Source organism: Vitis riparia, chromosome 7 (assembly GCF_004353265.1).
Source record: "Vitis riparia cultivar Riparia Gloire de Montpellier isolate 1030 chromosome 7, EGFV_Vit.rip_1.0, whole genome shotgun sequence".
In the NCBI taxonomy this organism is placed as follows: domain Eukaryota; kingdom Viridiplantae; phylum Streptophyta; class Magnoliopsida; order Vitales; family Vitaceae; genus Vitis; species Vitis riparia.
The window spans coordinates 14,611,490-14,632,438 of NC_048437.1; the positions used below are offsets into that span (position 1 = coordinate 14,611,490).

General features: G+C 34.4%; 3 protein-coding genes across 5 annotated transcripts; 2 read left to right on the forward strand and 1 right to left on the reverse strand.

Annotated features, from left to right (window-relative positions):
• Positions 1 to 487: 487 nt before the first annotated feature.
• On the forward strand, positions 488 to 13,002 carry LOC117917715 (UBX domain-containing protein 1-like). 2 transcript variants are annotated; one of them, XM_034834079.1, is made up of 11 exons: positions 488 to 797; positions 882 to 977; positions 4,560 to 4,636; positions 5,798 to 5,877; positions 6,070 to 6,130; positions 9,091 to 9,158; positions 9,277 to 9,358; positions 9,691 to 9,771; positions 9,888 to 9,965; positions 11,134 to 11,253; positions 12,618 to 13,002. In XM_034834079.1, the coding sequence occupies exons 2-11, from the start codon at positions 884 to 886 to the stop codon at positions 12,798 to 12,800; spliced, it is 924 nt and encodes a 307-aa protein (XP_034689970.1). In that variant the 5' UTR covers positions 488 to 797; positions 882 to 883; the 3' UTR covers positions 12,801 to 13,002. The 2 variants fall into 2 exon arrangements, with proteins under 2 accessions (XP_034689970.1, XP_034689971.1); XM_034834080.1 differs by lacking the exon at positions 11,134 to 11,253.
• A 133-nt stretch (positions 13,003 to 13,135) lies between these two features.
• Positions 13,136 to 14,755, forward strand: LOC117917716. Of its 2 annotated transcripts, none has more exons than XM_034834081.1 (2): positions 13,136 to 13,458; positions 13,574 to 14,755. In XM_034834081.1, the coding sequence occupies exons 1-2, from the start codon at positions 13,299 to 13,301 to the stop codon at positions 13,783 to 13,785; spliced, it is 372 nt and encodes a 123-aa protein (XP_034689972.1). In that variant the 5' UTR covers positions 13,136 to 13,298; the 3' UTR covers positions 13,786 to 14,755. The 2 variants fall into 2 exon arrangements, with proteins under 2 accessions (XP_034689972.1, XP_034689973.1); XM_034834082.1 differs by having other exon boundaries at positions 13,603 to 14,755.
• LOC117918074 (2-alpha-hydroxytaxane 2-O-benzoyltransferase-like) lies at positions 13,831 to 14,654 on the reverse strand. The gene is made up of 3 exons (XM_034834602.1): positions 14,220 to 14,654; positions 13,997 to 14,125; positions 13,831 to 13,905 (listed from the first exon to the last, which is right to left on the reverse strand). Exons 1-3 carry the CDS (start codon positions 14,652 to 14,654, stop codon positions 13,831 to 13,833), a joined length of 639 nt encoding a protein of 212 aa, XP_034690493.1.
• Positions 14,756 to 20,949: the final 6,194 nt, after the last annotated feature.

Consider the following 20,949-nt stretch of genomic DNA (forward strand, 5'->3'; position numbering starts at 1 on the left):
AAGTTAATGACCAACTTAAACTTGATCCGAATTAAGAAACGATCAATTCGATCCTAATCCAACTTGACTTTTATCTTAAGGTATTCGACCCAAACTTAACCCAATCTTATTTTTCTAAACTCGGGTTATATAATTCAATATTCATCTATAATATTTTTAAAAACTTTTTTTACATATTTGTATGAAAATTTAAGTAGTAAATGAGATAAAATTTCAAAAGAACAAAAAAAAAAAAATTATATATTTGTTTTAGAAAATAAAAAAGTATATAATTTGATATTTTCTTAAAAATTTAAAATAAAAATAAATATTATTATATAAGATAATATACATTATAAATATTATAAAAATATTAATGCAGGTTAGGTTAGGCTATCCTGGGCACGACCAACTTAAATTGAACCCAATCCCGATCAGAGTTTTTAAAATGATTCATACCCACCCAAATTCCACACCTGGTTATTGACCCACCACACGGCTCTGCCCTTTCCTTAATGCCCTGCCATGTGACATGTCATCCATGCATTTGCTTCCAAAACTGAGACTGTGATCCTGTGGAAAACTTCAGCTTGCAAGATCCAAATTCTTTTCTTCATCACCATGCCAAAGTCTAAATACCAAAACCCATGGAGAGAACGAAGCAAAGAAGAAGCAATTGGGTGGGGTGTTCTACAAAGAATAAACCACACCATGGTGATTCGCTTCCTAAAATGCTCAACAACCTCACCACTCTCCAAAACCTACTTACCATTTTTCTCATCTCTACTTCTCGTAGCATCCCAGGAGGGTAATAAACGGTACGAACTATAATTTTGATCATTTTTTCTCTTTCATATTTTCTACGTTTTATTTGTGATGTGGGTGTTTGTTTCCTATATTAGAAATGGCTGTTCCAGAAGTCAATAAGGAATTGCTTGGGGAACTTGAAGCGATGGGATTCCCTGTAGCCAGAGCAACAAGGGCGCTTCATTTTTCTGGTGGGTCTATTTCTGTGAAATGGCATTTCAATAGTTATTATCATAATGTACCACTATAGTTGGTGGCAAAGAGGATGTGTATTCATGTGTAATACGGTAATGGCTTGTCAAATATTTGGAATGGCTTTTGAGAATGTTTAGGGGAAAAGCAAAAAGATGGGAAAATGGATTTTGCCTATTTTATGAATGATTCTTCTTTCAAATTCTTGTTACTAGCTATATACTTGTTTTCAGACTTCCCTTTTTAGTATCAATTCTTTGGGGACAAATAAGAATGATTGTCATTCTAGGAGGGACTAAAATATTGTCTATGCTTTATGTAATGGTCTAAGCTTGTGTCCATGGTGAAGTTGTTATACCATTCACTTGCTTATGGTGTTTCTTGGAAGAAATGGTGGTATCATTGGAAAACCAAGGCCCGTATAAAATTAAAGCCTTTGCTTAATAGATACTAATGATGGAGTCGATGCTAATTTGCTCCATAGCAGAAGACCCCTGGATAGCTACCAGCCCAAATATGTGCATAGAAGTGGAGAGATAACCAGATATTTATTTCTTTACGGCCCACAATCTTAAGTTTAGTGGACTTGTTTAGACTCGCAGGGATTGCTTGTGTGGCTGTTGAGGAGATTTCTGGTAGCCCTTTAGTGGTTTTGGTAATATAGTCCTTTGGAGGTGTGCCTCTGTAGCTACTATTTGGTTTATTTGGCTGGAAAGGAATGCTAAAATCATGAAGAATTGTTCACTGAATGATTCCTGGGAAAGAGTACAATTTTTCTAACTACTTTGGGTTTCAATTTCTAAGGAATTTTCCTATATTCTGCTAATCATCATTATGAGGGATTGGGGACCTACTTGTACGGTTGATAAAGGTAAAAGAAGGAATACTCTTCACTGAATTACTCCTCATCTTGCAAGTTTCTCCAGCCTAATTGTGATGGTTTTTATGGGTAACTTGGACCAGAAGGGAATTTAAGGATCAATTTGGAACCATTGGGGTATCCTTTTTTGAGCTTATTTCAAGGCTGCTATTTGGGGCTTGCTATAGAGGCAGCTACTTTAGCATTTGTGAAGGGTTTGAAAGAGATTTCTTTGAATGACACCTGTTGGGTTTTATTTGACAACAGAAGCATGTTGGTCAAACTTCAGAGGAATATAATTCACATAATTTGCTTTAAATGAGATAGTGCTTTTGAGTTAAGGATTTGTATGAGCTACATAGCCAGGTTTTATAATAATAATTTGACTGATTCAGCAACAACATGTGTGAAATCAAGTTGTTTAAGTAGGAGATTAAGCACAGTTTGTTCCTCTATTGTGGATCTTTAGATGTTAAATTGTTGAAATATTGGTGAGGCAATCTTCATCCTAAAATGAATAAACCAATGTAAGTGGAACTCTTTTTGTGTTAAGTTTTGTTAAGTAGGCCAAGTACTAGAGGTCTTACATTTCTTCGTTGGCTTGGTCTCTCACTTCTCTGTTATGAAATTTTTGTTGAGGAGACAAAAGACTAGACCTCTTCCATTGCTTCACTTGTTATCTATTGATATGTTAACTGCTGCATTGGCATCGTATTTCTTCCATCTCAGACTATGACCCAGTTATTGATTAACTGAGACAGTTGTTGGTTGACAATGCATGGAAATGCGATGTTTCTTTTTTCACTTGAGTTGGCAGAACCATACTGGATCGAGGTCAATGTGGTCATAAACCTGGAAATTTCATCAGAAGCTATCCATTTTTATCCTTGCCTCTGTAAATGCACTAATTCTCTCTATTTCTATTTGTTTGCATAAACTTTTGTCAATGGGTCTAATTATGAACTATGCTTCTACATGACCCTTTGAGATGTCACATGCATTCCCAGATAATTGTAATGGAATCACAGCCTAGGAACAGTATTCTCCTTAAAATCTTTCAACTGAAGAAGGTTCCTCATCAAATCTCCATTAATTCTGTTTTGTGTCCTCCAAGCCTTTGTACGGGGTACCATCTAGTATCAACTCATTTCTGGAAATCACATGAACATTTTATAGTTCTTATTCAAAGCCCATTTTCATCGTATGATCCAGCAAGGACTTGCTGAGCACCCATCTCCTTCTCTAGTGGAACCTGATTGCAATATGTGTAGCATTCTCCAAGGAATAAAACTTCCAATGTGCAAGGTTGCTAAATAGAATAGGAGACAATACCAAACCATTGCTTGAAGGTTTCATCTTTCACTAGTGTACTTCTGGCTATGGTAATATGCTGAAGATGTGAAGATTCTTTAAAAAACAGCATATTCTTACATTCTTCCAAAACTTCACCTTTTTCATTTTCCTTACAAGAATTGATCCTTTTACTAAAGGAGGTAGGGGCCCTATTCATACACTTCCACAACTAACAAGAGTGTCTATCTTGTAGTTGTACGAATCTCACATGAAATGTTATTCTCATACTTCATCATGTTTTTTGCTTAATTGCATTAAGGAAGAAGCATCATTATGGTTTCATTTTCTTGGGTAAAACATTAATAACGAGTAAGCCACTTGTTCAGTTTTGTAGCTTTTTTTTTCTCAGAATTTGTATGTTATGTAAGTGCAATGAATAATGTTTTTCAGTTTATGGAAAGAAAGAAAGATCTTGCTCTTTCCATAAAGGTCTCAGTAGAGAGATGGAATAGGGTCTGTGCAGCCTGGTGTTCAAAGTTAATAAGCTTCTGAACTTTATAGCAATAGGTTAAGTTAGGACCAGTGGCTAAAACAAAATCATTGTGAGGTCTCCTATGACTCTTAAGTAGATGACAATTTAATAGAAACTTACCATCAATTAGCTCAACTCAGTAAATCCTTAACTACTTAATGATATCTGCTAGTCATCTTTTGTCATTCAGTTTTGTTTGTGGCCATTTCTGTTGTTAAGTCTGAAGCATCATGTCCTTTCTCATATCCTCATTCTAGTTTATTTTTGCTTCACCATGTCTTGAAAATGCTTTTAACTGGAGCTAATAATTCCCTACTGGTGCATCCTTGGCCGTTACCTCTTACCTAAATCCTCTCATCTTATCCTCAATTTTTTTCTTTCTCTCTCTTTAATTTCTGATAGACACATTCATTTCTTACTATCTTCTGTTGTCTTGTTGCTCATACATCTCAAAATTTCTCCTTTCAGCATGCTCAGTAACATGTTTTTCATTGCTTGCCTAATATTATGCATGAGAAGTAGTGATTCATGTAGCCATTTTATCAAATCTTGGCTTTCCTTTGTTCTGTATTTGTCTAGATCTGAAATGAAGAAAGCAAAGGCCCAATTAGTAAGGATTAACCCTCTGTTGAGTTGAATTATTGCATTTAATGGGTATTCCATATTTTTCAAATGTACAATATCCTGGGCCTAAGTTGAGCATCAAATGTTGATGTATGCACTTCATAATGGGGAATCATCAGGCTCATAGGCCTCATAGGTTTGAGCTTCCAATGGTTCAACTCTTGTGTGCTCTTGTCAATATGAAGTATAACCTTCACATGCCCTTCAGACTTGGATTATTTCCATTTTTCATGCTATTTAGAATTTTGTGCATGATTTTTTTCCATGCTTCAGGTAATGACAGTCTGGCAGCTGCTGTAAGTTGGATTATTGATCATGAAAATGACCCAGACATTGATCAGATGCCCTCGGTATGATCCTTCATCTTAATGGTGTTCCTCCATAGCATTGCATAGGAATCTTCATGTACAAAAATGATGTCAAATAACTACTATTTATGAGGTTTCATTTCTCTGTTACAGGATAAAGTATGTATGCTGTCTGATATTCATAGTTATTCACATGAATTATAGTTTGTGTCATGCACAACATAAGTTTGGCAACAATAGATCCATGATAGTTGCCTGATGCACTTTTTTAGATTTTTTTTCCTTTTTTTTTTTTAAAAATTGTATTCTATTAATAAGCTATGACAATCTGCAGAAGGGAGAGTCAATTGGAAAGTATAGAAAGATGGGGCAACTTAAAAGGAACCCACTTACAGTACAACATGGCTAGACTCATTTCCTTTGGCGTAGAAATAAAAAAAAATGTGATTAAAATTAGTGGCTTTGATTTGCCTCCCATTGAAGATTGTTGGAAGGTCAAAGCTCTGGATTTTTTTCTCCCTTGAAAACAGAATTGGGGGTTAAAAGATGCTAAACAGTGCTTACTTTGGAAACTGGTGACAGGAACCTTTTTCTTTTTTCATTCCTTTTATTTGTACAGGTTATTCAGATGGCTGAAAATAGTGTTTTTACTTGGGTATACCTCTACAATTGTTGGAAATAAATATCTTTCTGGAGCAAGATCTTATCATTACAGTTTCCTCTTGCTACTGATTCCATTACTTATGCAGAACCGACTGAGTATTGAGATTTGAAAGCTAAAGAAGGAACATGCATAGTTTAGCCAAATAAGTGTTTAGAGATGATTATATAATCGAAATCTGCTTTTAGTTTACTCGCTCTCAACAAATCTCGTTGTTTTATAAGCAATTTTTGAAAATTGTGTTAGATAGTGTGATATTTTGTCTTCAGGTTTCAAGATTTATGTTCTTTGCTATTTATTTTGTATTTTTGTTCTTTCTTTTTCTTACATCTTTGACTTTTAGCATGGGAGGATATGTCCTGTGTGCTATCTTATTAACAAAAGGGAGTAGCTGAAACAATTTAGTTTCCACGGAAATTGATTATTTAGGTGCCATGTCCTACATTTGCATTTTATGTATCCCTTTGTAAACTCTAATCTGAAGTTTTAAAGAATTGTTGACTGGAATCATTGGTCTAATATAACATGTTCAAGTGCACCAGATAACAGTCGACATTGGTATTGAGTCTCCTAAACCATTTCAGATTTCTGAAGAAATGAAGAAAAAGGCACAAGAATTAAGGTTGGTTTCCATCAATCCCTTTACAGTGAAGTTTTGTTGACAATTAAGTTCAGTTTTATTCTCTCTGAAGTAGGATTGCCAATTCAATGTTTCTGATTTTTTTTTTAATCTGGTTTAAAACATAGCAACTTCTCTGGCTTATACTACTTGTATTCTATTCCTTTTAATTTTATTATTATCCCTCAATTTCAGAAATCGAGCACGCAGAAGGCAAGAAGAAGAAGAAAAGAAACGGGAAAGAGAAAGGGAGAAGGTAAAAATATTTGAGTTACTGTGTTGCTGCGTCCCATTTAATATGCCATTGTTTCTTGAACCTTTCCACTGAATTGTGAGATATCTAAAATATTTTAAAGCTAAAGTATTTAATAAATCACTCATGAGGCAATCTTTGTATTGTTTTCTCCCCAAGAGGTCAAATACGAGTCAGTGAGCATTGGTGCTATAAAACTGATTTAGGCATATAACACCAGTTTCATTGTAGAAATAAAAATTAAGTCAAGTTTTATTGACATGTGTCCTGTATAATTTTTCTTCAATTTTGTTCCTTCTCTCTCTCTCTCTCTCATAAGAGACAAGGATAGCAAATGGATGTCTGAGAAGAAAAAAAAAATGAAAATTCAGAGCTAACATACCTTGCCCATGACCCTTGACAACAATTCCACAAAGGAGATTTTTTTTTTTTTTTGATAGGTAAAAACAAGAAGTATATATAGAAAGGAAGTACCAAAAAAGCAACCCAAAGTGCATAAGTTGTATATAATGGTCACCAAAAGGCTTAGCGAAGGGAGGGAGAGAAACAAAAAACATCACCTGCTCTGACTTAGAACCTAACCAATCCATAAAACTAAAAAAAGGCATTGGAGCCTCGTTAACAAACACCCTAGACCAAGACCACAAAGTATAAATAAAAGAGTTTTTCATCCTTTGGATTGAAAGATCCGTATTATCAAAGGCAAACGTGTTCTTTTATTTCTAAATAGTCCAAAAGAGACATAAAGGGGTAACCTCCTAGCCTTTTTTCTTTTCTTGCTCGAGAAAGACCCATACCACCCAAAGAGAGTCTCTGTAACTGAGGTGGAAAGAACCTAAGACACACCAAAGAGAGTAAAAAGTAGTTGCCTTGGAATTTTTGTCTTCACATAGTGAACAAGGATATGATCAATGGATTCTTCTTCAACATGGCAAAGAAAACATCTATTAGCTAGAGAATACCTTTCCTTTGGACCTAATCCCAAGTCAAGACTTTACCCCACGGTGCCTCTCATGTGAAGAAAGCCACCTTAGGTGGCACACAAGAACTCCAAATGATACTCCTCGGAAACAAAAAGGATCATTGGGCTCCAAAGCAATGTAGGGGGATTTGATTGAGAACTTACCACACTTTGACTCAATCCAAATCACCTTGTCATCTATATACCTGTATGCCCCTTTTTCTTGAAGTTGTACTAGAAGACATTCTGCACTTTCCATCTCCCAATCATTGAAAGGCCTAGAGAAGCACGAAACCCACCCACCCCCCTTCAGTTGCAGAATTCCAAACGTCTGCCACCCATACCTCCTTAGAACTGGCTAGGGCAAATAAGGAGGGAAATAAGACACATAACGGTTCATCTCCACACTACTTGTCCTTCCAAAACCTTACTCTCCGACTATTACCCATTAAGAAAGAAATTTTGCTGCTCAAAAGATGCCACTTCTTCCTTAAGGCTTTCCAAAGGCCAACACCATGATCATCCCTCATCTTGCAAGAATGCCACCCCCTATCATCCTCACCATATTTCTGGCTGATAACTTGCTTCCACTGTGCCCCCCATTATACAACAAAATGCCAACTCCACTTACATAGGAGAGCTTTGTTTAGTGCTGAAAGACTGTTGACATCCAAACCACCCTTCCTTGAATAGACACTTTTCCACCTTACTAAGTGAGGTTTTTGCATGAGAGCCCCACCTCCCCATAGAAAGTCCTTTTGAATTTGCTCTAGCCTCAATATAACCATCCTTAGCATGCAGAATAAAGGCATGGAGTAGATAGGCATATTAGAAAGGGTGCTTTGAATCAAAGGAGATAACTCCTCTCTTGTCCAGCATATCAGCTTCTTGGTTTTACAAATTAGATTTGCAAGTGAATGAATACCTCATATCTCTAGAAAATCCACAATTTGCTACAACTAATGTTTATATCTCCATGGTTGTCTCCTGATTTGAGACAGTTAGGAGAGAATTTTTGCTGAACCCTGTTTCAATAGAGGTTGGAAAACACCCAGTGTTTTTGGATTGTTACACCTTACAGTAAACTTACAATTTTAATGGCCAATCCAAAACCAAGTAGATTCAAAAGCACCTTGATAAGCTGAAATATTTGATCTCTGAAAAGGAATGCAATAGTCACTAGGCTCGGGTTACACAAGGGAATACTCTTCAAAATTTAGCTTAAGGCATTCATCAGGTGCAACCCAGTTTCTCTACGGATCCTGAGTTTAATAAAATGGTGCTAAATGAAACACTGGTTAGCTTCTCTGCAAAAGGTATTCAAAGAGACATAAGATAGCCAATACTCATCCAAAAATCAAACACAGGCCTCCTCATGTCTTCGCAGGGATGTTTCTCTCAAACTTGATAATCAACAGGTTGTTGGCATTCCTCTCTCCACAGTGCTATCACTCTAGAGCTTCTCCCAAACACCTGCAAGGTGATAACCATCATATCTGTAATGTCTTTGTTGGAAGCCAACTGCATATCCAGCCAAGGACAACAATTTCTGCCATGACACGAATGCAAGGAGTACTGGAGAAAAGGATGGTCTGTGAGCCTCCTACTCTCCGAATATCAGATAGAAGGGAAGAGATGTATTCTTGGTTTGCTGCTGGAAAATTGAGGACACAAAGCACTAATTACTTGGGAAAAACAAGCTATGGGGGCTCTTCTTGAAAGTTGAATTCAAATTTTGTGATTTTTGTGTAAATTTGGATAGCTTTCTAGTCTTATAGCTGTCTATTCTGGAGTAATTGAACAATATTAAGTTTTTTTATTCTACTAGAAAGAGAAATGTGATTAACACTTTCTAGGACTGCTATGTTTCCTGTAGCCACATTTCTCTGTATTTATTATTAGTTTTTGTTGAAGTACTACATCAGCTGTGTGTCTATATACAATGATTGCTTCGGTTCAAGATTCCTTGACTTATATAGCCTAGCTGTTTCATTTGCTACAGAATAGGATTCGGGCTGGAAAGGAACTCCTTGAAGCAAAACGAATTGATGAAGAAAATGAACGAAAACGGTCTGTCTTTGTCCAGTGAATCTGTTTTTGTATGTGACAGTACTAAGTTGATTTACCCCTTCTCTTTGATTCATAAATTTAAATTCTATTGACTGAGAGATGTGGTTTGTTGTTTTAGTATGTTAGCCTATTGGGAATCAGAGAAAGAGGAACAGAAAAGAGCAAGGGAGAAACTTCTCAAGAAATTAATGGAAGACAAGGTGTTCCCTGAATTCTTAGCACCTTTTTGTGTTGTTATATCTATTTAAACATCAGTATTGTGACATAATATTTAGAATTCCTAAACTGATTCATAGAAGCCTTTTACTACATAAACAAAGTAATCCCTCTCTTCAGTCATTCATTCCAAGCATCCCTACCCATGTTACAAAAAGATGTATGTACATTATGCAGAAGCTTGAATGTTAATTCAAGTTCAGCATTCATGCTTCTGAATCTTAAAAATGTTCTCAAGTTCAATATCCATGCATCTGAATCTTAGTACTTTATTAAGATTGCCATATCACTCAAACAATTGCAGTTGTCTTAACAGGCTGAAAGAAGAAGCAAGCTTGGATTGCCACCTGAAAACCCTGCTAGTGTAAAAACTTCCTTGCCTGTTGTACTGGAAAAGGTGTTGATTTTTTTCTTTGGTTTTTTAGGAATGATATCTAAAGATTCAAAGGCTTTGGCATTTCATTAGAGTATGGGTGTATTTAGATGATGAGCATACCTCTGTTTAAATTGCAGAACTCATTGTTCACTAAACTTGATACAAAGGCAGAGCCCTTGAGAGAATGTTTAAGGTTTCTCAAAAAAAGTCACAAGGTAAAACACATTCTTGTTCCGTTCATCGGTCTATTGTGATATTGTGCTAGTAGTGCACAAGAACAAGTTTTAGGGTGTCAATTTTTTTATACTGAACTAGGTTAGTGGCTCCCACTGCATGACTCAAAAGCTGAAACTAGAAAGAATTAACTTTGCTATGTGCAACATAAGATTTACTTAAAATGGCATTCTGAATAACTGAGATAGCAAGAACCTCCTACTTTTGAAATTATGTTCACTATACCTCTTAAGAGAGACATTTTCAAGAATGAACACCTGAAATTCATGCGTCCTTGTCTTTGCCTCTCTATCCAGTCCTTTGAAACTGATCTCTGATTGATCTGAACATAACCTTCAAATCCAATGTCTTCTTATCCCCCTAAGAACATTTATTTTAATATGTGCTGGAGGGTCAATGAGAACAAAAGAAATTTATTTATTTATTCTTGTTATTCTTCTTTTTCATTTTTCTTTTGATGAAGAGTATGATTACTTCTTCCTTTAATCTTATGATATGCAAGTTTTGGACTACATATTGATTAAGAGTATTATTACTTATTCTTTTTATCATATGAAATGCTTTGTATCAAAATTACATGCTTCCACATACAGGGACACATGGCATTCTATCAACATTTGGTTCACTATATTCATCTACCCTAGTCACTGCAAATGAATTAAGTGACTATCTCTAGAAGTTAATGGTCTCAACATTGAATTTTACATGTGTAAGGGTTCAAATAAACAGAAACTTCCTAATCTTAGAAGTTATCAAGATAATATTATCCTTCACCAGTCGTAAAGAAAAGCATAGTACATACTAGAAAGTTCTTTGTGATCTTTGCGAAAATTGTTATATGGAATTTATTCCTTAGGCATTGTAGCCTGCAATATCTGTAATTAATGCAGGTTTAGTGCACCATATATGGCCTTGTTATGCTCAGAAGCAATTGACTGAGGAGCACAGAATGGATTGTGTGAAACTGACTTCCTTTACAAATAAATACTGTGTACCCTTAATAACAAGTTCCATCTTAAGTTCCAAATGCATTTCCATTCCTTGCAAGCTAAAAAATGCCATATGCCATGCTCGCATTTTGCAGCACTTTCTGTATCAAATCTGTTGCTATTCGTGACTTTTTTTTTTCTTTGGTTTCTCTGAGTCTAGAATGATGATGCCAGAGTGAAAAGGGCCTTCCAAACTCTTCTGATTTATATCAGAAATGTTGCTAAGCATCCTGATGAGGAAAAGTTCCGGAAGATCCGATTTAGTAACCCAGCCTTCCAGGTATGGTTCTTGTTTGATAATGCTGGTTAAAATGAAATCGCTGGTAGTTCGGCTGATGCATCTGAGATAATCAAGACTGTCCATCAAATTCCAAATTGGACTTTCAACTAAAATTTCAATGTTAGCAACCAGTCTTTGTAAGTTCATTGCCAACATACTGTGAAAGCATGAGATAATAACCGACTACAAAAATAACCAACTAAAACTAGGAGGCCATTAAAAGCTTTTAGACCTGAGCATTTTGTTCTATGCTTAGACAATGGTGAAACAGTAGATCACCTTTTTCCCTGTTTTGGTAGGCATGCTTATCTTGGATTCCCTCTGTTTTTAGAGATTATGGTCATGGCTTTCATAGTTTTTGGAATAAGTCCTAGAGGTAGAGGCATACATCATAGAGCCCTTCTCACTATTTTCATTGGTGGATTAATTATGGAAGAAATTGCAGATTTCAAGGACAAGCAGAGGCACTTACCTGCAAGTTGACTTTTTACATGGTACATAAGCATTCTTTTTATCATGATTTTGTAGGATTAGAAAGAAGGATCCAGTGTAGTATTTATACTATCAAAACACACGTTGGGGTTAATGGAGTCTGGCTCACACCTTTAGGATAGCCTAAGTTAAAGTTTGATGGGTACATTTGGGGCCTGAGCCAAATGAGGATTGTTCGGGTGTATTGAGACAGCAATGGTAGTGTGGTAAGGGTTTTTTCTAAGCAGCTGGTTCAGGGTTGCCTGTGAAACTAAGATTATAGCCTTGGTGGAAGAATTGTCCACAGCTGAAGTGTACATGGATTTGTAACTTTTGAGTGGAAGAGGATTCAGCTGTTGGTATTGCATGGATTTGTTACTCATGGAAATGGAATATGTGGATGGGAGGATCCCATATCTTCCAAGACTGGTTAGCTATTCTTCTCTTGGACACGAAGGTCCAGTAAGGTAGCAGATCGACTAGTTAAGAGTGGAACTTCTTTTCTAGAAATTCTGTCAGGAGTTCCTACAACCTTGAGTGTTTATTTTGTTCTTTGGTTCCTTACTAGCTTCTATGATGTATAGGCTCATCGCATCCCTTTGGGTTGTGCTGCAATTCATAAAGTTTGTAATTCCTTTCTTTACTTTTCTTGAAGAATAACCCATTCTTCACATACCTTTTATTTCTTTTCATAATTCAATGCCTTTTTTTGTTTCCTATTGAAAAAAAGAATGCAGCATTGTCCTTTTCCATGAATTTAATGTTTCTATGGATCTCCTAGAATGTAGGTAAACTTGAATCTTGAAGTGCGTACAAACCCTATTAACAATTGTTATGTTTTATCTTCACTTCTTTCTTGATAATTTAGTATTTTTCTTTTAATTTTTTAACAGGAAAGGGTTGGGAGTTTGACAGGAGGTATTGAGTTTCTCGAGCTTTGTGGGTTTGAGAGAACTGAAGATGGTGAATTCTTATTTCTACCTCAGGAGAAGGTTGACATGGCAGTCTTGAATTCAGCTGGATCTGTGTTGAACTCTGCAATGACAAACCCCTTCTTTGGAGTTTTTTCAAGTTGAAAAGAATGAAAAGTTCCAAGAAAAAATTTGGCTATGGATGAAATAACGAACAACATAGGAAGAAAATATACATGTTCAACCACTATAGGTTGCCATGGTCTCATGCCTTATGCTGGCTGTATGTAGTGTAGGGATATTAAATTGTACAAAACATAATATATGGCTTGGAATTAATACGAATAGAAGCTCTATTTTATACTAAGGGTTCAAATTAAGATTTATGAAACTTAAGTCTTTCATAGAATTTCACGCATTATAATACGATTTGCGTGAAGAACTTATGCCATTTTCGTTTCATAAATTTCAAGTATTCTGATGAGATATGATCTTTGTGGAAGCTACTGCAGATAGCTGTATGTGAGATCATAGGCTGTTTCTCCATTTATTTTTTGGTTTGGAGGTTGGCTGGGTACTGGTTTGGCACTGTTGGAAATCCATCAATCTTCCATCATTAACCTACGAAACTCCACCACTTGGTCTCCTTCCAGTTCCAGGAAAATGTTGAGCCCTCCCTCAGCTGTCGGCCCTGGCAACAGGAAGACAATGCCTGGTTTAACAACTACTGGAGAAGCACATTTAAGTCTACCCCAAGCGAACTCCTCTTCTTCCAAGCCCAGCCTCCACCACGCTACAAGTGAGAAGCTGTCTTCTCTACAAGGTACCCCTCTATTCACCTCTAACCAGTCTATACCAGACCTCACATACTCATCATCCAACCTCTCAATCCCTTCCTGCACTCTCCTCACTAGGCTTGAATACTCTTCCTCTTTCAGCTCCCTCACGCTGGCTCTTGCGAACCCAGGGACCAATGCATTTCCAGCAAATCCCACCGGGGCTTGTGGCACAACCCTGGTTCGAGTATCCACCGGAAACAACATGGTCGAAATCTTCCCCTCTGCCATCTCCACTGCTATGCTCCTTGCCTTCCATATCTTCGCTGCCACAGCTTGAAAAGTGGTGCAGTTTTTCAACTTCCCATCCCTGAGGGCTGCCTTCTTTAAACCTTGGATGTTGATAGGTGAAAGATGGATCAGGTGAATCTGATCATGCCTCCCGGATTTCTCAATGGGGGCATCACTGGTTCCGCGGAGGGTGAATGGGCTATCTGTATCAATGGCTCTTGAGTACTCAAAATGAGGGTGACTGATTTGTGGTGGATTCCGTGCTCTGAATATGCTCCTATCCGGGTTCGGTACCACGACCAAGCCTTCGCCGCGAGTCAGGGAAGCCAAGTTCATCTCAAGATCATGAATGGCCACACCGTCTAGGATGCAGTGGTAATATCTTGATCCCAGGGCCAGGCCTCCACACCCAAACTGTGTCAACTGCCATCAATGAAAGAAAGAAGCTCAGCCTCAAAACACACTCGCATTGCTACAAACAAGACACATAAACCCTGAACCAGAGCACAGAAGGAACCTGAAAAAAACCCAGAGGCTTGTCTTTCAGCTCCAGCTCATCTTCAGCCTCTTCACGCAAGAAAGCAACCAACCGCTCGAACTCCGGCTTGGGCGCCATGAGCTCACCGAGCTGGCTCAACGTAGTCTTGGTGGTGGCTGCAGCAACCACGAACCCTGCATTGTTGCAGTCGATCTCGAGCCGGTTACTTGCCTCCAGAGATGGCACCAGCCTTCCAGCCAAGAAGTCGTAAGACACGAGTACCTGGGATATCGCGCGGCATAGGCGGTGAAATGCCTCTGAGAGGCTCATCTGATTCGCAGGAGGATCGAAGAAGGATACTGATTCTTGGTATGCAACGAGGGTTAGGTCTATGTTTGATAAGAAAACACGCCGGCGCGGTGTTGGCGTCTCCGGTAGAACCATCATTCTCTCCACCAACTTCACGTCCTCCATTTTGTCCGCCGTATGTATGCACTTGTAAGTAAACGAGAAATATCATCTTAGAGAGAACAAAAACGGACGTTGTAATTGCCATTTTAAGTCGATTAACATAATTGCATCCCAACTTCAACCCCTTCCCTATCTTCATTCTTGTTTTTGTTTTTAATTTCTTTAAGAGTATGTTTGGTTATTAATAGCGTTTTTTCATGTTTTATTTCATTGTAAAAATTATAGAAGAATATCAAATATAATTAAAATTTATTAAAAATTTATATGTTTTTAAATTATTTAATCTTTATATAATAAAAAAAAAAAATGAAATAAGTTTAAAGAAGCTTATAAAAATAATTTATTAAGTTTAATTTATTTTTGAGTTATTTGAATAAAATGATCAGTGAAAATTTAATTTTTGAAATTTAACCCTTGTCTTTTTTTTTTTTTTTTTTCTTATTTTGATTATAATATCTTATAAAAATAACATTTTATTTGAAAACCTATATGTAAATACTTAAAACAGTAAATGACATTTATGTAAAAAAATGACATTTAAAAAAAAAAATTAAATTCACAATTTGGGAATTATTTTATCCCTTTTAATCAAATATTTCTTTTTCTTTTTTATTTACTTTTTCTTTTCTTCTACTTTTCTTCTTTATTTTCTTTTATTAACATTTTTTCTCAAATTTTCTTAAAACCAAACAAAGCTTTTAAAAAATGAATAAAGAAATAAATTGTTAACACGCGACAATCATATTTTTAGCCCATTACTATTAAGGTTCAATGAAATAAGCTTCATATACATAAAAAAAAAATTGAAATCAAAATATAATACAGATACCTGCTTGACTAGAAAGGATCAACTGAAGAAGCCAAACTATGACACCTGTTGTTAAAGGTATTCACACTTGGATCTCCATGAGCAGGGACATCTTTATATCCATCACAAAGCCAACTTTATTTGTTTTCTCAACGCCCATCACCACTCTACCCACTTATATATGAGTGCTGAATTTCAAATCAATATAATTTTCCTAAATTATAAAGTGGGTTTTAAATTATTAATAACGAAAAATGTTAATTAGTAATTAATGTAAATGAAGTCGTTTTCAGTAATAAATTAATTTGAAACCTTAATTAGGAAACTGAAAACCTCCAACTCCATAATGCTTTCTTATTTCCTCATGCTACCAAGATTTAAGTCTCAATGTTAAAGAAGGAATTAAGTGGGCTCTTTTTGAAATTAATATCCTAGATATTAATGTTTTTGATTTTTACTCTAAGGGGTTGTTTGGTACATGAGAATTGAAAATGAAAATGAATGTTTTGTTTCATTCCTATTTTTTGTTGAATAAGAATGAATTTAGTGATTCCATTTTTTGTGTTTGGATGAACTTAGGAATTTAAAGTTGGAATAATTATCTATTTCCATTCTTATATTTGGTAATAATAGGAATGAGAATGCAAAAAAATAAATTGACAATAATACCCCTACACATAGTTTAAAATAAAATTTTGTTTTTATTTTAAAAGAATAAATCTTAAGAGTTTTTTTTCTACTGAATAATAAGACTAAAAGAATAATATATATTCAATAAGTAAAAATAATCATAAATCATACAACCCTGATATATAAATATTCAATTATTATTTTTATAAAGAAATTTGAATAATTTGTTATGATTAAGAAGTAGACAAATTTTGAGTAGTAGGGAATGTGACAATTTCAAGTTGTCAGGGTTTCTAATATAATATATAGGTGTGTGACAAGTTCAAGTTGTCAGGGTTTCTAATATAATACATAGGTGAATTTTCTTTTCGTTGTATTTGGTTCCCAAAAAATTTGAGGGAAAATGTGAGGAAAAGAAAATAGAGAGAAAGAAAAAACGAAGGAAAAAAAATAGTTTCAGAGTCAATAAATTATTTTTATATTTTTTTAAAAGCTTATATCACTTATTTTCCTCCATAATATAAAGATTAAATAATTTTAAAATATATAGATTATGTTTGGTTTCCAGAAAGTGCTAAGAAAAGAAAGAAAATGTTAAGAAAAATGATTTTCTTATATTTGGTTTCAATATAAAAAATATAAAATAAAATAAAATATAATTAAAATTAGTTAAAAATCTATATATTTTTAAATTATCTAATCTTTAAATAGAAGAGGAAAATAAGTGAAATGAGTTTGAAGTAGCATATAAAATAATTTATTGATTTTAAAGCTATTTTTTATTTTCCTTCAACTTTTCCTTTATTTTTTTTTCCCGGCATTTTCCCTCACATTTTTCAGGAATCAAACATAGACATAAATCTTTAAATAATTTTAATTATATTTGATTTTCTTTTATATTTTTCATAATGAAACTAAACATACAAATTGTTGACCAAAAGATATCATACATTGAGATGTGATTAAATAACAACCTACATAGAACCCAAATAAAAGTTGAGTGAAAAAAGGAAAAAAATGATAGCGATATCCATAGTTTTAAAAGATGCGCTTAAAGCGCGCCTAGGCTCAAGACACAACCACTCTCTAGCTATAGTGTCTTGCTTGTGAAGATATGTACCTTGTTCAAGAGGCATACCTTGTCTACTTTGCTTTTTATTTTTGAAAATTCTAATTATATATTGAAATTTATATAATTTCATTATTTTTTTTGTTGAATGTTTCTTTTAAATATTTGAAAATTTAATTTTTTTATTGATTATATTGGATTTTGAATCATATTTTATAAAATTGATATGCATATTAGGTCAGGTTTTACTTCACTCTAAGCTATATGATGCTTTTGCGCCCTAGGCACAGTTTGCGTCTTTTAAAACTATGACAATATCTATGTCATATCTATTCAACATAAAGAATGGCCCCATGAACTTTTTATTGTATCAAGAAATTTTGCAATAGCATTATATATGACAATAATATAAAAGGAGTATTCTTGATTGACACAACTTAAAGTCTTTGTTGTTGGAGGATTGGAGTAGACTAGTCACATCTCATAGTCGAAGGTTTTTGGGCAAACAGTTCAACCACAAACTCATTAGTGTTGCAGGAAATAAAAAATATTAGATTCACACCTAGGATTGTGACTGAACCAAATAAAGGCATGATCCATCTCAAGAACTATAACCACAATCATAAGCTTAAAAGAATTGACATTTACCTTAAGATTATACACTATAAGAAAAATGGGAAACAATGACGTTTTTTAAGCGTCAAGAAAGGTAACAGATGACGCTTCTCTAAAGCGTCCTTTCCGCCTCTGTCATTGTATGTCTTAGGCAACAATGACACTTTCAGGAAGCGCCATCTTTGGCTGAAAATAGCCCACCAAAATAAAGGTTCTGTTTTTGGCTGAAAGATGACTTTACAAAACTCTAAATCCGATCTTCACCATTCAAATTTAAGATTAATGACTTATGAACCTCTCATCCAAATTTCAACTCAATCAGACCATGAACAAAGCGGCATCGGACCTTTGATGAAATCTGGGCATGATGTAAAAAACCGTTGTTTTTCTCTCTTCTCCTCTTTCTCTCTAATGACTGTCCGAAACTCCAAATCCGATCTCCACCGTTAATATTGAAGATACATGAGCCACGAACCTCTCCTTCAAATTTCAACTCGATCGGACCACGGACGAAGCGGGATCGAACATTTGATGAAATCTGGGCATGATGAGAAAAACCTGCGTTTTTCTCTCTTCTCCTCTTTCTTTATAATGACTTTCTGAAACTCCAAATCCGATATTCACCGTTCAGATTGAGGATAAATGAGTCACGAAACTCTCCTCCAAATTTCAGCTCAATCGGACCACAGACGAAGTGGGATCGGACCTTTGATGAAATCTGGATGAGAAAAACTTGCGTTTTTCTCTCTTCTCTTCTTTCTCACTAAAAACGATGGCTCTCTCCCTTCTTTCTTGTCTTCCAAAAGTTAGGGTTTTCAATGGAGACTTTATAACAAATTCTAAAATACCATGCATGTCCTTTTTCAATAAATTAAAAATAGTATTCTTTATTTCATCTTTCAATAATAATTTTTATATATTGAACTCATAATGAATTTATATTGTTTAATTATTTGATATTTTAGTTTGATGTTGGTTTAATTTGAATATTGATATTTAAAAAAAAAACTAATTTAATAGAATGAGCTTAATAGATTGTATTGATACAAACTATAAAAAAATTAATATAAAATAATAAAAAAATAATTTATTAGGATTTTATTTTATTTATATCCATTTTTTTTAAAAAAAAACCTTAATGTAGCAACTTTATGTCATTAATATTAATGTCAATTTACCATAATTAATTTATAGAATAAAATTCTAATATCAAAATTTGTATAAGTTAACTTAAAAACAAAAATTTTAAAAGTCAATACAACTATGACACTTATTAGGAGCGTCATTACATACCCATCAAATAATGATGCTTATAATAAGTATTAAGGTAAATAATAAAACTATGATGCTTCTTATAAGCGTCATTATATACACAGTTATAAGGAAAAAGATGACATCAAATAATGACACTTATAATAAGTATCAAGATAAATAATACAACTATGACACTTCTTATAAGCGTTATTGTATACCCTCAATAATGATGCTTTTAGAAAGCGTCATAAAATAAAGCGTCATTAATTTCAATTTTTGTAGTAGTGATAACCATCTAGAAAAACTAATGAGGATTTATTACATCTCTGGAAAAGTGTGAAGAGGACTTTGGGCTGATATATCCTTATCTCCTAGACTAGGATCAAGAACAACTACTCTTGATGAGAAGCTCTTAAAATCCAATTTGCCGCATCAGTCGACAACATGAGAAGCACTACCCGAACTATTATAGCCTAAAATCAATGTGAAATTTTAATTAACTTGTATAAAAACAACAATATATACATTAGTGTTATTTTGTTGATGTATGTTACAATTGGAAAACAAAAAAGTCCTTGTTTTTGTTAATCAATTCTTATTTCTTCTCGACTTTTTCATCTTCCTCGACTAACTTTTGGAAAATGTAAAGACTACCGTGTACAAGTTCCTCTAGTTTGAAAAATAAAGAAATTCTTAAATGATAAGAAAAATACATTCGTTGAAAGATCTCTAAAACTCATTTCATAATGATCTCACAAGAAAAAGTTAAATGCCATTATATATATATATATATATATATTTTAAAATAGAAATATTTTTAACAATTAAAAATAAATTTAAGATGTATATATTTTGAATAAAATGTTTTCTTAATTTAATTGTTTTTTTTTTGTTTCTCTAATCAAAGAAAGGAGAAGAATTGTGAATATATTAAATTTTTTGAAGATTTTATTATCTATGAAATCATATTTTCATGAAATATTCCTAGGAATTAGGGAATGCTTCAAGTTTTTTTTTTTTTTTTAAATATATTAATGATAGTAGAGAATTTGTTTTGGACATATTACTACTCTATCACAGTGTGGACCCGCATTTTTCACGTGCGCCCCCACTCAATCAGCGAGACTCGCTTTTATTTGGTGAAAAATCAAATTTTGGAAAAGTCGGAGTCACCACTTATTTTATTTTATTTTAAAAGGAAAATAAAACAAGAAAGAAAAACCCTAAAAAAGTGACTCCATAATTTTTGGAAAAGCATGTCTTTGAAAAACCCGAGTCTAGGTCCGGGGATCAGGTTACTTATTGGGAAGGTACCTCTAAGAGGTAGCACCCCTCTAAGCCCTAAAGAGGTCTTTACTGACTAAGTTGAGGGAAATGTGGCAATTAATTGGTTAATTATAAATACCTAAGTATGCTAGGTGATTTAAAAAAAATAAACATGTCTAACAAGAAAGTCTGATCATAAGAGAGAGTCAAAGTAAGTACCTGAACGACCTCTCAAGCGCTATCATGAAACATAAGAAGTTAGTTTGGAAATGTGATACAACATTTGTTTTATCCAAGCAAATCAAGCATATATTTGGATAGCAAGCTAAAGCGCCTCTATGGGAAACAAGGTTAGCCCAATAAAAAATTCAAAATAATCTTATGCATTCCACAAAGAGGAGGTACAATCAATCAAATATCAAACAAGCTATATTGAAGAAAATATCATGGATGTCGGGCCCCCCCAAAGCCCTAATTGATTTTGCATGAGTTGATTCTATGAATTCCATTATTTGGAATCATGAATTTCGTCCATGCTTGGGGAAAATCAAGAAAATAGTTAAAAATCAAAGAAAACAGGGAAAGTGCATGCCTGAAGGAAAGTGGTAGCAAATAGCATGTTAAAATCTGGATTTTATACCTAGAAACTCCTAAGG